General features: G+C 39.0%; 1 protein-coding gene across 1 annotated transcript in view; it reads left to right on the forward strand.

Moving 5' to 3' along the window:
• SLC16A10 (solute carrier family 16 member 10) overlaps positions 1 to 15,936 on the forward strand; it is a 121,847-nt gene that overhangs the window by 63,304 nt on the left and 42,607 nt on the right. The window contains exons 2-3 of the mRNA XM_040627645.1: positions 1,768 to 1,912; positions 4,131 to 4,593. Of these exons, the coding sequence (XP_040483579.1) occupies positions 1,768 to 1,912; positions 4,131 to 4,593 (608 nt within the window). The remainder of the gene's footprint in view (positions 1 to 1,767; positions 1,913 to 4,130; positions 4,594 to 15,936) is intronic.

The raw sequence follows: 15,936 nt of genomic DNA on the forward strand, positions 1-15,936 counted from the left end.
CTGCTGGGATTTTAGCCAAGGCACTACGGTACAATAGGGTGAAATTCAGAAGTGACATATTTCAAGAACCAGTTAGAGGCTCTAAAACCCATAAGAAGGACAATTATGGGTCAAGGAAGAAGATTTTGTGAGGATCCTTTCAGAAAGTTATGCTGTGGCTTCTTCCTACGACATGGGAGAAGTAGGGGTGCATGCTCTCTCACTTGATATCTAGTGAGAGGAACTTGAGAGGGACCATTTAGAGATTTAAAGAGTTCTCTTCAGTTAGGGGGCACAGCGGACTGGGGTCTGAATCCCCTGAGAAATCCAACAAGGAGAGAACTATAGCTGTGGCTAACTGCTCCCATAGGCAAAGCTATCCAAGGGGTGGTTGTGTTGGAATTTGTCTACACTCCCACATTTGTCAGGGCAAAGCAGTATGAATGTTTCCTGTACATCAGAGGCAGGCCTAGTGGAGGAGAGGGGCAGTCTGGAGCTGTTTAGATTCCTGCCCAGATACACTGTCTACAAGGACAAGGAAGCTCCAACCGTTGGCCTTTTAAGTGACAGCAAGAAAGCCAGGAGGAAAATGAATTATCCTTCAGTGGAGCTAGAGCCAGAGGTCTCTGAGGTGAGACTCTGAAGAACCCACAAAGGTGCATCTGAGAAAAAAAGAGTCCGCTTCAGACATGATCTGACAGGTCTTTTGGCGGGACCACTTGCGATGGAACCTGCCTTCCTAGTTCCAGCTTCTCTCTTTCCCATACGTACTTTAAAGAGTATGGCAGCTAGGGAAGGGGAGAAGAGGTCACAGAAAGAGACAAAGCTGGGGCTGGGAAAAAAGGTAGGTGTTAGATCCTCTTTCAAGATCAGCAGACTCAGGGGGAGTGACTTGCCTAAGGATATATTGTAGTTATAGGGCCAAGGGTTTGGACCTAAATCTGTTTGTTGTTTAGCCCACATTCACTTAGGTCCCATTTGTTTTTTATATTTTTTAAGAAGAATTTATAGACTTAATATCTTGTGAGATCACTCATTTCTTTGGCAGAAAATTACTCTAATTTGTATTCAGTGTTTATTTCTCTTTTTTTCGGTTCCCTTTTATTTTAGTTTTTACAGAGTCAGGACAGGAAATTATGACTTCTGATTCTTAAGTTTTTTTGTGAAAGAAAACATACTTTCAGAAAAAAAAATGTATGTGTGGTTTCATAAATAAAGTGATACCCAGGAGCTATTATCAGGTCAACAAATAGTCTACCTGTGTATGTCTTGATTCCCTTAGCACAGGAACTAAGCCCAGACTCTAGGCAGATGTTCAGTTCTTAACTACTGGGTCCAAATGATTCTGTTTCCTCCCCCTAAGCGTTAACCACTATCCTGACTTGCAGTGGTCATCATTTCTTCAGTTTGACCACCGAGGCATGCATTCCTAAATATATTCTCATTTTTTAAAAAATGACTTTCTTTCCATAGACTAGAAGTTGCTTAAACCATAGATAGCGGGTTAGAGATTAATAGTGTTTGGGTCATAGGAGAAAGATTTGGTCAAGAATACAAACTTTTCAGGAATTCAGTTAAACACAAATAACTGTTGTGCTAGTTATAATTAGTACTGGCACGTCCTTTGAGCTGTGATTCAGATTTGTTTCTAATTTATTCCAACTCCCTCCCATTCCAAAGTAATAGCTTTTTTGCGCTAATATTGTTCTAAATATGTATTATATCCTATGGGATAAGTACAAATGCAGTTTGCCATATCATAATGTCCCTTTTGTCCCTCTTTTACAGCATGGGTAAGTTCTCTGTCCATGGGAATGATTTTCTTTTGCTGCCCAATAGCCAGTGTCTTCACAGACATGTTTGGTTGTCGGAAGACAGCTGTTGTGGGTGCTGCTGTTGGATTCATTGGACTCATGTCCAGTTCTTTTGTAAGGTAAGGACTTGGTTCTTCATGCTGCTTTTCAAGAACTGTTAGATACCATAAAGTTGTTCCTTCAGAAACTTTGCTGTTTACAAGGAGAAATCCTCCATTTCATTGCACAAGCTATAAGCAGTATGACTTAAATAGTGTTGGCTAGAGCGGCAAGTCAGAGCTTCATAATTTGAATGCTTTTGCTTGGAGCTCTCTCATACTTTTCATTCAATTTCATTTTTAACCCACTGCTCGAAAGCTTCCAAGCTTTCAGGGGAGCAAGGGGAAATGTGATATAAATTCCAGGTGTCGAACCCACTTTCCTGTAGTTCAAGTTCTGCCTTCGTCGGAAAGCCTTCTCTGGCAACTCCAGGTCACATCAAGATTCCTGCTCCGAATCCTTTTCACACACGATTGTTATTTACTGATTTACTTGCACTTCAGTTGTCAAACTTCAGCAGCTGGAATGAGCTGTTACTGAGGTGAAAATTTAGAAGCGAAAGAGGCTCAGTAGCAGTGAAAATGGCATCATTTGTGCTTATGTGCTTTACTCTGTAGGAGAGATAGGAAGTATCTCTCTCCTACAGCATTCACTATTTAAAATAGTGTGCAAGAAAGTGTTTCTGATTTATATCCCTGGCTTTCCAACTGACAGCTTTACAATGCTGTGGAATAATTGTTCAGATACAGATGTTCGTGATGATACTGTGTTGTCAGTACTATTTTTAATATATGCTTTGAAAAAGGCAGAGAAATGTATACTGGATCTAGATTTTCCCCTTAAAATTGTTAAATAAAAATAAATTAGCACCTTAAAAAGTAAGTTGCAGTTACCTGGAAGACTGCAGTTATGAAGAAAAACTGAGGCAGAATGAATAAAGTATTATTTTTATTTTGTTCTATATTATTATTTGGGGTAGATGTCTTGTTTCACTAAGCAGATTATGAGCAGGGCATTTTCACATTTTTAATATTTTTTTCTCACCAAGTACCTGGAATATATAGCTGCTAAATATATGTTATGGAATAGAGTGGAGATTCAGTAAAGGGTGATCAGAGTGAGGTGAAATTAATTTGGGAAAGCTTAGGAGTGACTCTTGAGTCTCTTCTGGAGATTGTTCCAGCCGTGGGTGAGAGTCTCTTCTGGAGATTGTTCCAGCCGTGGGTGACTAGAGGGGGAAGGGCTTCCTGGAGAGAGGATTGCCAACATGCTTTGATTTTATCAGATTCTAGAGTTCCTTATGATTACCTTAGCATATTGCTAGACGAGTATTATTGTTCAAAATTTAATTATTAACCAACTTTATCTGTGTTAGTTTCTAATAAATAATTTGCCTTTACTACTGATATATAGCCTTTTGAATGGACTTTTCAAAAGAAAAAACTTAAGTTTTCTTTTACGCCTTACCTTAATTGTTTGAAAGAATGTAATAATATGATCCTTTGCATTCATAAGAGATGTGTAGTTAAGTTATTTTTGGTTAAACTATAAAATTCTTAATCCTTTATTATTCTTTTGAGGTCTACCTGGCCTTAAAACTTACAAAGTGGGATCACTAATAACCCACTTCACTTAGTCTTTCTGCAATCAGAATATAATTTCTTGTTATCTTGCACAACACTGAGAACAGTGCCATGCAGGGCGAAGGTTGGTCTACAGCCCTTAGGCCAAAAAAAAATGAGGTACAACTGCTTTTCTGTGCAAATGTTTCTGACATAACCTTGGGGAGAAATTTTCAAATGCACCTTTTCCTTTGAATAGATTGCTTAGTAAGTGCCTGGGAAATCTCAATAAAATAATGAGTTTTCATTGTAAAATTATAATTTTTCAAAACTTTTATGGAGACGAGGTTTTTTGTTTGTGAGTTTAATCACTGTCAGTGTCACTGAAGCCCTTCCCGGCACTGCCCTTTCTGAGTGGTGGCGAGCACAGCAGGTCTTACCGAGTGCTGCTTGGTTCACCTGAAAGCCGTGGAAAGAGGAAGAGGAACAAAATCACAGATGGCCTTACTTGTCATTTTTCACATACTTGAGGCATTTTATTATCCATTCAAGTTAAATTAAAATATTTTTAGTGTCAGATTCTTGATGTATTAAGTTTTTCTCCTCTTTTTGGTAAGTCTTTATTTGTATAAAAGATGTCGATGAACTAAAACCCACTTCACTGTGAGGTTTTATTCTACCAAGCACTCGGTACAAATAATGAAAGCTGCTCTCCATCTTCTTCATCTCTACACAGTTCCATCGAGCCTCTGTACCTTACCTATGGAGTCCTCTTTGCCTGTGGCTGCTCCTTTGCCTACCAGCCTTCATTGGTCATTTTGGGACACTATTTCAAGAAGCGCCTTGGACTGGTGAATGGCATTGTCACCGCCGGCAGCAGCATCTTCACAGTGTTGCTGCCTTTCCTCTTAAGGGTTCTGACTGACAGCGTGGGCCTCTTCTACACACTGAGGGTCCTCTGCGCCTTCATGTTTGTTCTCTTTCTGGCTAGCTTTACTTACCGACCTCTTGTTTCAAATGCCAAAGATAAAGAGAGTGGAACCAAAGGAGGCAACAGATTCTCCCTCTTTTCCAGGAGGAAGTTTAGTCCTCCAACAAAAATTTTCAATTTTGCCATCTTCAGGGTGACAGCTTATGCGGTCTGGGCGGTTGGAATACCACTTGCACTTTTTGGATACTTTGTGCCTTATGTTCACTTGGTGAGTATGCTTCTTTGGCTTCACTGGTAATGCATATTATTATTTCATACAGGAAAAGTTCCTAGAAAAGCAAGACAGATCACACTGAAGTTGGCCTTAAACATTAACCTGGTTGTAATTCAGGGTCCCTTAAGACAAGGTCAACACATCCATCAGACCATTAAACAGAGGGTACGTTTCGTGGTGTGCTTTGGTATTTTAAAAATTGCCAAACCTAAATAAACAGAAACAACTTTTAAAAATTAAAAAAAAAAGGAAGGCTGAATAAAATACTAGAACAGATGTCATCAATACAAAAACTTAATAGGTCACATTTTCTTTAAGTAGCTTACAAATCATAATCAGGGACAAAGATGGTGCAGTGATTTTGCCAACATCAATAAATTATTTTTTGGCAAAAGGGTACAGAAATTAGGTAAACTGTAAAAGCCAATGGCCTTGACACAAAGAAGCATTACATCTACTTAGGGGATACTTCTGGGAAAATGGGAATTCTTTTCAGAGGATTATTGAAATGAGAGAAATGTTAGCAAGTTCCAAATGTGGGGAGAACAAGATTTCACAGGAAATTAAGAATTCAAGTGCTCAAGCAATTTATATTGTTCACTTCTATCCCAAAGGCAAATTTAAGCCTCTTGGTACTGAAACAAGAATTAGCAGTATCTGAAGTATTTGCCCCCAGCAAAATTTGCTCAAAGTGCTTATTATGTTTCTTCCTTTTTTCTTACTGTTGTGGCTAAAAATGTATTTCTAGTTCAAGGTGGCTGATAAATGATAAAAATGATGCGAGGACACACTTTTATCTGTAAACTGTTGTATGGACTTGGGTCTTTATAGCTTTCAGTCTACTTTTGGACATTCATGCAATGTTTCTTTAAAGTTTTGGTGGAAGTTGGTAACAGCTCAGGGAGTTCTGGGCTCAAGGAGTCAGCTAGTAAACTATGTCATCAACTCTTGGTGGGTTCCTATGCTTAGTTCAGAAAGGCATTAAGTCAAGGAACAGGAAGAGAAGTGATAAGCAGTCCTGGATCTAAGAATAATTTTGTTTTCTCAATTCCTCTTATTCTTATTTTGCCACAAGTGTTGAAGAAGCAACTGGGATGACCAATGTGAGGCAGGAAGAAGGACTAGTTTTTAGTAATCTGAGTTACCTGGCATATTGCAGAGAGTGAGGTACTGGGTCAAATGACCTAGTATGTGACCCCTGTCACATATGTAGTGTGTGGCTACATCTTCACCTGATAGTCCATTTTCACACTTTTAGGAAGGCATATCTAAACCATCTGAAACTATTTTTTGTTGGAATATAGATCCCTTGTGGAAGGGCCTACTTTATCAACTATCTTTTCTGTAGCTTTTATGGTTAAAACATTTGTGGTGTCCTTCTCGAAGATGAGAAGATTTTTTAAAAAATTTTTCTTTGGTACTACAAAGTGAGCACATGCAGAGAAATCAGTATCTCGGTTTTGTTAATACCAGACATTTACCTAAGGACAAGTGGTAGGTGACTGTCTAGTTATTTCTGGTAACATATTTATAATTTGTAAAATAATTTCACATATATTATTTCATCTGACCTTCACAAAAAAACCTGTGAAGTAGGCAAAATAAACAATATCAGCCCACATTGCGCAGACTGGAAAACAGATCCATCATTAGCAAAGATGTTAAGTGACTTCCTGTTCCCATTCAAAGATGTGAAGTGAAATGAGTATGCCTAAGGAAATTTAATAAATATGTTATTGGTCGTCGTCTTCTTAAAGTAAATAAATTTCATAAAGTGGGATGAGTTAGACAGTATCGTAGATATTATTGTCATCAGGAGGCTGTAAATCAGATAGTACACAGAACAATAAGGTCTCTGTTAACTCTGATAACAAACCAGGTCTTTTTTCTGCTTTCCCTCCTTCTAGGCATGTTTTCCTACAAATGTGTTGTTATTTTTCACTTGTGATTTTCTCTTTGTCAAACTGGTATAGCACTAAAAGCCATGTCGGAGAGGAAACACCAGACAGTTAAATGCTACGTGAGCTGTTTAAATCTCGTGTTTGATGGGTGCCTGGAGTTTGTCACTGTGTTGTAAATAAAGATTTGGATCGTGGGTATTGACTTAATCCAGGCTTCATGGATCCAAGCTTCCCCTTAGAGGAGGAAAAGGTGTCTCCTGTCATCTCCAAACACAAGTAGATGATGTTCAATTCCTATTAAACCCTTTATTGGGTGTTGAAGGGAATACACATGGGAGGTGTAAGAACCTGTCGAAGGAGCATAAAATCTAGTAAATGTAATAATAAAAGCTGTTATAGTTGGTAATTTTTACATATATTATCTTATTTAATCTTCACAGCAATGAAATACTTGTGATGTAACATCTTCATTTCACTGATTAAAAGACTGAGGAACTGAGGGACTTAAAAACTTGCCCAGGGTCACAGAAATGGTGATTGGTAAATATTGGTGTGGCACTTTTATTCCAGAGTCAGTGTTGCATATTGGGTAATGGTAAGGGCTCTGCAGTAAGACAGATCTGGGTTTTGTCACTGACTAGTTGCATGACCTTGAGTAATGTCTGTAAGAATCAGTTTCCTCTTCTATAAAATAGACTTTGTAGAGTTGGTGTAAGGATTACAGAAATTGTATGTAAAGCATCTATCCAGTTCTGGTATTAAAACGAGAATTATTTTAATTTAAAGACCATGTGATTGCCAATTGAGTGGTTTTTAAGTGAGGGCTATAGAAGAGTCAAAGGAGAAAGATGATACCCATTTGGAAAAGTGGTTAGTAAAAGCTTCACAGGATTGCAGGAGTTGGGCCTTGAGCATGAGATTTGGTGTTAAATTCAGATTCTTAATCAACTAGGGAACTAATTTATCTAGGTCGTCTTTGAAGATTCGTAAATACAATGAAGTGGTTAAGTTAAACATTCTAGGATTTTTACCTGTTAGACTGTACATGATGATTTGAGAGAGAATATGTCTGCTTTGTGTCAGTCTTGCTCTTAAGGCAGGGTTGGAGGTTTTAGCTTTTAGTAGTTGACTTTTAAAGATGAAGAATCATATTGCTTCCTAAAAGCTGTCAAATCATCTCTCTTTAGGCCTACCCACTTATAATCTCCATTGTGAGGCTACAAATCTTATAGATCAATTTAGGTGAGGCCTGACTTTCTAAATAACCATTGTTAGTGGCAGCTGCTACAGTTTTGAATATCTGCCCCTTTTGCCTGAGAGTTGTTTTGCTTTGTTTCTGGACTACATATTTATGACTTCTCCTTATCCAGTTTTTCTTCATTGGCTTCCAGAAACATAAGACTCTCTTAGTTTCCCTCCTACCTCTCCATTACTCTGTCGTATTTTTGCTGGTTCCTTTTTTACCCTGACCCTTAATATCAGTGTGTCCTAGGGCTTCTCCCTGATCTTTGTATCTACTCATTCCGCTGGTGGTTTCATCCAGTCTCCTGAGTTCAAACATTGTATATAAGCCAGTGACTCTAAATTTGTATTTCTCCCCCAGACACCTTTCCTAAATTCTCTACTAGACTTTCAGAACCAACTGCCTACTTAATATCCCCACTTACATGACTGCTAGGTATTTCAGATTTAACATGTCCAACCCTGAAGTCCTGGTCTTACCCCTTCCAAACCTGCTCTGCCTCCAGCCATCCCTATCTCAGGAGATGGCAGTTTCATCCTTCTGCATGATCAGGCCCAAAACCTTGGTTCATCCTTGGCTCTTCTTTATTTCATACCACACTCCTGATCCTGGGAAATTCTGGTGGTTTTTCTTTCAAAATATATCCGGGATCTGACCACCCTTCATCATCCTCACTACTACCCCATAGACCAGGCTACCATCGTCCCTAGCCCAGATCCCTGCACTTGCCTCATAACTGGTCTCCCTGCTAACTTCCCTGCCCACTGCGGTCTATTCTCTACACAGAAGCCACCAGTGTTCTTTCAACACATGAGTTACTCTGCTCAAAATCCTTCATTGGCTCTCCATTTTTCTGAGAGTAAAAACCATGTCTGTAAGGTACTCCATGATCTGGCCCCTCTTCCCTGTCTGATCTTATCTTCTGTCATTGCCTCCCTTGCTCACTCTGCTCCTGCCACACTGTCCTTTTTGCTATTCACTTTTTAAAAGATTTTATTTTTAAATAATCTCTACACACAACATGGGGCTTGAACCCCACAACCCCAAGATCAAGAGTTGCACGCTCCTCTGACTGAGCCAGCCAGGCACCCCGCTATTCACCTTTTAATGAGGCATACCCTGACTACCTGGCTAAAACTCCCTTCTTCCCTCTCCCCTACACAGCATTCCCAAAGCCCCTCACACTGCTTTGTCTTTTTCCATAGCACCTAATACCTTCTAACATAATTTATTTATTATGATTATTACTTGCTATCTGTATGTTTATCTCTGCCAGAATATAAACCTAATGAGGCTAAGGATCTTTTTATTTTGTTCAGTGAGAGATCCCAAACACGTAGCACAATGCCTAGTGCACAGTGGGTCCTCAAGTATTTGTTCAATGACTAAATATATATGGGTAAGTCTAAAGCAACACTATATAAGCAGTATTCATTTTCTCACCATTTCAGTCTTTAAAATTCTGTTTAATGCTATAATGATTTTTTACATTTTTTAAAAAGATTTTATTTATTTATTTGACAGAGATAGAGACAGCTAGCGAGAGAGGGAACACAAGCAGGGGGAGTGGGAGAGGAAGAAGCAGGCTCATAGCGGAGGAGCCTGATGTGGGGCTCGATCCCATAACTCTGGGATCACGCCCTGAACCAAAGGCAGATGCTTAACCGCTGTGCCACCCAGGTGCCCCGATTTTTGACATTTTATACATTTGTACATTTTTCACATTTTATAGGACCTGATGGTATCATATTCATTAAACAGTTAATAACTCAAACTCAGCAAACCTCAGAATAATTAACACTAATGCCATCTGTTAATGGAGAAAAGAATTGATGTGTTTTGCTTTGACCCACACCTTTATATGTGTATGTTGAAATTGTCACTTGATAAATAGAAATTTCTGTGTCTCTGTCACTATTGTAAGTATAGGGAAGGAGGAAATAGGAACACTTGGTGGCCGTCCCCATTAATTAGGAAAGCTAGATAGTTGGTGTCTGCCCTACTGGATAGTAACGGAAAATCTCAAAGAGCCTTGGGTGGTGTGTGTAAGAGTAGGGTAGGATTCAGGAGCCATAGCCTGACTAAAAGTCTGCTTTGGTAGGCCCAGGACCACATCAGTCAGATGACTGATAAACGCCTAGGAACGACAATGATAGTTTAACTTGGCTCAGTGACATGAAGTTCTCCATCCTCAATACCAGGGTGACGATTTAGTTTCAATTACTTTCACATTTCTTCATCACTACTCAGCTTGAAAAGCAGCTGTTAAGTACCTGTGTTCTTTGATTCTAGAACATACGGTAGTTGGATCGAATTTTAGTTTTTAAGCTTTAGACCCACATAGTTCTTTATCAAAGAGAAGATGACTGACTCGTGTTGTAATCTGCAGTATATGTGTTTATTAGCCTGCTTTCAAAAACTGTGTGATAAGACAGGAATGTGTCAGTTTTGTGTCAGGAAGTGATTGTTCTCAAAAGAAACTTTGATCTGGTAGAAAGACCCATTTATCTGATGTGATGATTAAAGACCCGATCATTTGCCTGCTGACAGGGCAATTAAGTGGACACCAAGTCCAGTTGTAATTGGGAACAAAGAAGTTGTATTTTTAAACTAGAACTGAAATTTTGAGACAAACATGCCAATAAATGAGGCATGTAGTACCTATATATAGCTTTGATTTATAGCTTTGACTAATGCGACATGCTCTCATGGGTCAGTACAGGAACGTCACTGTTAGGCCTCACCGGTCAGGGCCCCTCTGTTCATATTGTGAAAGCAGGAATCTACTCCAAGCCAGAGCTCAGAGTGCTGAGCCATGCAAATGGGAACAGCATACATGTTTTCATCAATTTGTGGCTTCCTTGGGGAGATTCAGGTAACATTTGTCAAGAATCTATAATATGTCAATCATTTTCACAAAATCTCATGTAACCATCACAAGAATGAGTGTATCAAGTATAATAAATAACTACAAACTTAGGGCTAAGGAAATGACTCTGCTAAATTATGCTGGTTCAAGGTCACTTGCTGAGTTATGCTCAGAGCTAGGATTTGAGCGCAGGTGTTGGACTCTGAGTCTCATGTTCTTTTTACGAAAGAGTCTGCTGTTCCTTCGTCAAGTCACTTCACTGATGGAGTGCTGCCTGTTATCAGGCAAAGTTTTCTTTGCCTTGCAAGTTTCCCTTCCATTCTCAGAATTAAGAAGAGGCGGTGTGGGACCATCCCAGCACTGAGAGCCTCTGCGCAGCCATGGAGAGGACTGTGGAGGAAATGGGCTTCTGTTCTAATGTAATGTGAATGAGGATGTCATGTAACCATATTTTTAGCCCCTTCATCTCCTGTTCTGATTTCTAGCATGTTGTGAGTGTGAGAAAACTGAATCACGTTTCACAGTCTGTGACAAGCAGAACATAGAATATACATAGTCTTATATTGGGGTTTGATTTCTATAATAAACATTAAGCATAGCAGAAGAAAAAATGGACAAATGTAAAAATTTTTAGCAAGATCTGTCGTATATTTGGTTAACATAAGTACTATTATAGGAAAAGGGGGGAAAATAAATTACTTATATTTTAGAGTTACATATAAACTGAGACCACCGATAGATCATTAGTGTCCTGAGAAGTCCTTGTGTTGGAAAGTTGTTCCTTCTCTCTTGTTAATGTGTAAATTTCACCAGGTTTTTTTGTTTTGTTTTTAAGTTTCTCAGGTTTTATTTGTTAAAGTATACTTTTGAATAATTTCAGAATTTAACTGTTATGTGGGTATTTGCTTATCCCTCAGATGCTTGGATTAGCATAAAGTTTGTTGAAGTTTGAAGAACCTAAATTAGCTGGTAGGGGTCCTACTGTGATTTTCATATCCATTAGAAAATAAGTTACTATGATAGGAGAGGAATAGGAATAGAAGAATCTTCCCTTTACGAGGCCGTGCTTGGACATTGGCTTTACCTCATATTTATCAGGTGGTTGTGAAGGTGGAGAGTGCTGTCCGATGCACTGAGAGTGCACTTCTGCTAGTTTACCCTTACCTTCAAGTTCTGGAGCATCTCTTTGGAGAAGCCCTTGCAGACACTAGCTCCAAGGATTACAGAGTATAAGACGAAACAGGCCCGAGTTATATAATTGTCCTGCAGGGAAGAGTCTTTAGCACCCAAAGAACGTTTGACGGCTGCACATCTCTTACATATTAGCCCCCAGACTGCCCGTGCCACTGTCCATTTTCCCCTGTGCTTTTCCTGCTTTTTGTTCCCATTATCTGTATCTAGTTTTCTCCCTTCAGCTACCCGTTGGCAGCTCACTTGTAGTCAGGAAGTTTATATTGCCTTGTAACAAATGGGAGAAAAGCTCAGGTTATGGTAGGTAGTGCCTACCGTTTGGAGGCAGAATTGCAAACATGGACAGCTGGTGTGCAGTTATGCAATCCAGCCATATCTGCATCCGTGTCAGATTGAACTGATTCATTCTCGGAGTAACACGGCGAGAACAGCTGCCGCATCCAAAGCTCCACGCGTGGTTTCAGACCCTGCAGCCGGGTCTCACAGCCACGCAAGGGTTCGTTTTAAACTACCCGTTTCTTTTAAATAGATGTAACGTCTGTTGACCTCCCACATTTTTATTAACACGTAGTTTACAAGAAGCTCCCACAAACATTACCTTTCATTGGTGTCTTGGGGCCACACCGCGAGATCGGCACGATGCAAGGCTCACACCTGGGATAGCTGGGGCTTGAGCCCGGCTCCTCTTTAGAGTGTGGCTTTTAAATAAAATATTTACATACCTGCAAAGATATAACAGTAATTTAGGAGTTGAAAGGGATTATACGGGTGATTTAACTGCACTTTTTTTTTTTTATTAGACTAGTAAAGGCACAAGTGTTAAGTTGGTTGCAGCACATAGTTAAAGAAGCAGTAGAACCAGCATAATCGAGAATATCCATGGGAAATAAATGGAAGTTTATCGTAGCCTAAAATGTAAATGCGTACGTAGTAGAAACAGAATTCTTAGAGGAACACAATAGTTTTCTCATGTAACATAACCCTAGTCAACTCCTAGGATTCATTTCCTAGTCAGGGGTTGCTTTGCCATTTTGACACATTCCAGTTCTTGAGAGATGCCAGTAGCAGTTAAACTGGCTTTGTTGTCTTTCTTTTGTGGACCTATTTGGAGCTCAGGGTCAGGGTTGTTGTGCCCCTGAGAATGCAGGCCTCCTAGTAGGATCCTTGTAAACCAAGGGTTATTGTGCGTTGGGCCAGAACTGGGCTGCTGGGCTGCTGAGCTGATCTCTCCTGCTGCATTTCTCACTGATCACAATCAGGTTCTTAGGGGAGAAAAGCCTTGACGTCCATGAAACACCCCCAGCCTTGGGGAGGACGGTTGCCATGCTTTGGAAATATTTTAAATTTGATTTAGGATAGAACTGTATAGTCTGAAGAGTTTCCTGTCAGTCTTACTTACTCTGTAATCAGATTAAACCCAATATTGAGTTAACATTTAAATTTCATTTTTAGTCTAGAGGCTAAACACTGGAGACTAAATACTAGGGGCTAATGGTTTCATTTCCTCCCTTCTTTTTTCTTCTTGGTTTTGGTTTATTCTAATTATGTTGATTGTTACTTTGACATTTATTAGCTAATGCAGAATGTTTTGGTACTTTGCAGAATAAAGCGTAATCACATTGTTTTTTCACCAAATTTTCTAATTTAAATACGGTTCACCCTTGAAAAATGCAGTGGTTAGGGGCACTGGACCCTCATGCAGTCAGAAGTCTGCCCATAACTTTTGACTTCTCTAAACTTAAATACTAATGGCCTGCTGTTGACAGGAAGCCTTACTGATAATAAATAGTCAGTTAAGACGTATTTTGTATGTTATATATATATCATATACTGTGTTCTTAGAGTAAAGTAAGCTAGAGAAAATAAAATGTTAAGATTAAAAGAGAGGGGTGCCTGGCTGGCTTAGTTGGTAAAGCATGTGACTCTTGATCTCGGGATTATGAGTTCGAGCCCCATGTTGGGTGTAGAGATTGCTTAATAAGTGGAAGTTTTAAAAATATAAGAAAATACATTTACTGTACTATACTGTACACATTGAAAAAAACTGTGTAAGTGGACCCACACAGTTCACACCCATGTTGTTCAAGAGTCAAGTGTAATTTTTATTTTATTTTTCTATTTTTCATTTAAAAATAGGCTTATATTACATCGAAAACCGGGGATGTACTGTATGGTGACTAACATAATATAATAAAAAATCATTATTAAATAAAAAAAAAATAAAAAAATAAAAATAAAAATAGGCTTATAAATTTCTTTGACACAAGGATATTTCTTTGTATAGTGGATTAATTTAAATATCAGGATTCATCCATTGAGATTCACTGTGTTGCTTATATACACATGTATAACACCTACATACATTTCTTGCAGGGTTTTTTGTTGTTATGCGGTCTGGAAATGTTTCATTCATTTATTTATTGGTTCATTCATTTTATCTCATTCATTTTCCTTTCCCAGCAAAATTCCAAAAAGGATATGCAGGTATTTATTTCACACGTACATTTTTTTAAATCTCTACACTCAATGGGGGGCTTGAACTCAAAATCCCAAGATCAGGAGTCATATATTTTATCAACTGAGCCAGCCCAGGCACCCCACACACATACATTATTATTTTATTATTATTATTATTATTATTATTATTATTATTATTATTATCAGTGTCAGGGTTAGAATTTAGTGATTCATCAGTTGCATATAGCACTTAGTACTCATTACATCTCCTTAATGCCTATCACCCCATTACCCCATCCCCCCACCCACTTCCCCTCCAGCAACCCTCAGTTTGTTTCATACATTTTTTTTTAAGATTTTATTTATTTATTTGAGAGAGAGAGCACAGAGAGCACGAGACGGGGTGGAGGGGTGGAGGGAGAAGGAGAAGCAGGCTCCCCACTGAGCAGGGAGCCTGATGTGGTGCTTGATCCTGGGACCCTGGGATCATGACCTGAGCTGAAGGCAGATGCTTAACCAACTGAGCCACCCAGGAGCCCGTTTCACACATTTTTTGATTCAATTCTCGTAGCAACCTTTTATGAGGAAAGCAGCACTAACACTGAGTAGATTAAGAACCTTGAAATTTGGAGAGGTTTTATTTTGCTCAAGCTTGCACAGTAAGTGGCAGGGTTGTCACTAGAATTAGAATGGGTTATTCCCATTATTCTGATGTTTTTTTCCTTGCGTGTGCGTGTCTTCCTCTAATGACTACTCACTCGAACAGATTCAAGCATTCATTCATTTGACAGATATTCACTGAGTACCTGTTGGATGCCATTAGCTTTGTAGGTGTGGGGATGCAGTGGTGAGAATAGATATAATCTCTGCTCTCACAGAGCTTGTAAATAAGGAAGCAAGGTAGTTTTCAAACAGTGATATTTTCTTTGAAGAAAATAAAATGCGATGGAAGGCCACTTCAGTTTGGTAAGTCAGGGACAACCTCTTTGAGGAGGTGACAGTAAGTGCATTGTATTGGTGAAGGGCAGAGTTAGATACGTGGGAGATATTAAAAATAAGACTGCTTCCTGTTGCCCTTGGGAAGCCTATGACCAAGAACCTCTCTAGTTTCTATCTATAAGGCCAGCCAACAGTTGATGAATTTTTTATCCAACTTATTTTTATCTGGTGTATTGAAATCTGCATGTTGAAAATTTAAAATTCTTGCATCGGGCCCAAACATTGCTTTTTTTTTTTTTCAGATACTTTACTTACTACTTATATCTTCTAAAAATACACTAGGCTTCCTCAGTTGTCATGTGGTTATTACGTTAACGGTTAGACCCCTTCTCTCCCTCACCTTATCCCCACTTTGTTCAGATTTTTTTTCCAGTAGTGTCTGTGCTTTTCTTGCTTTTCTAACCTTGCATTTATTTTCCTGCAGATCTCAACATCTGCGGCAGTTTGACTGCTCAGGTTAGTGAAAATTTGCCCATTCATCAGTTTTGTGCTTCAGGCAGTATTCACCAGTGTTCTCCTACTTAAGATGAATAAGGATCTTTACTTCTGGCCACTTATGATTCATTAATGGTGGAAGTTAAATAGCTACGGAACACTCATCGAAACAAGCTAGTTGGGGTTTTTGTTTTGTTTTGTTTTCCTCCTTCAAAGTGTAATATACTGACATAGGAATTTGA

Source organism: Ursus maritimus, unplaced genomic scaffold, assembly GCF_017311325.1.
Source record: "Ursus maritimus isolate PB19 unplaced genomic scaffold, ASM1731132v1 scaffold_13, whole genome shotgun sequence".
NCBI lineage: Eukaryota > Metazoa > Chordata > Mammalia > Carnivora > Ursidae > Ursus > Ursus maritimus.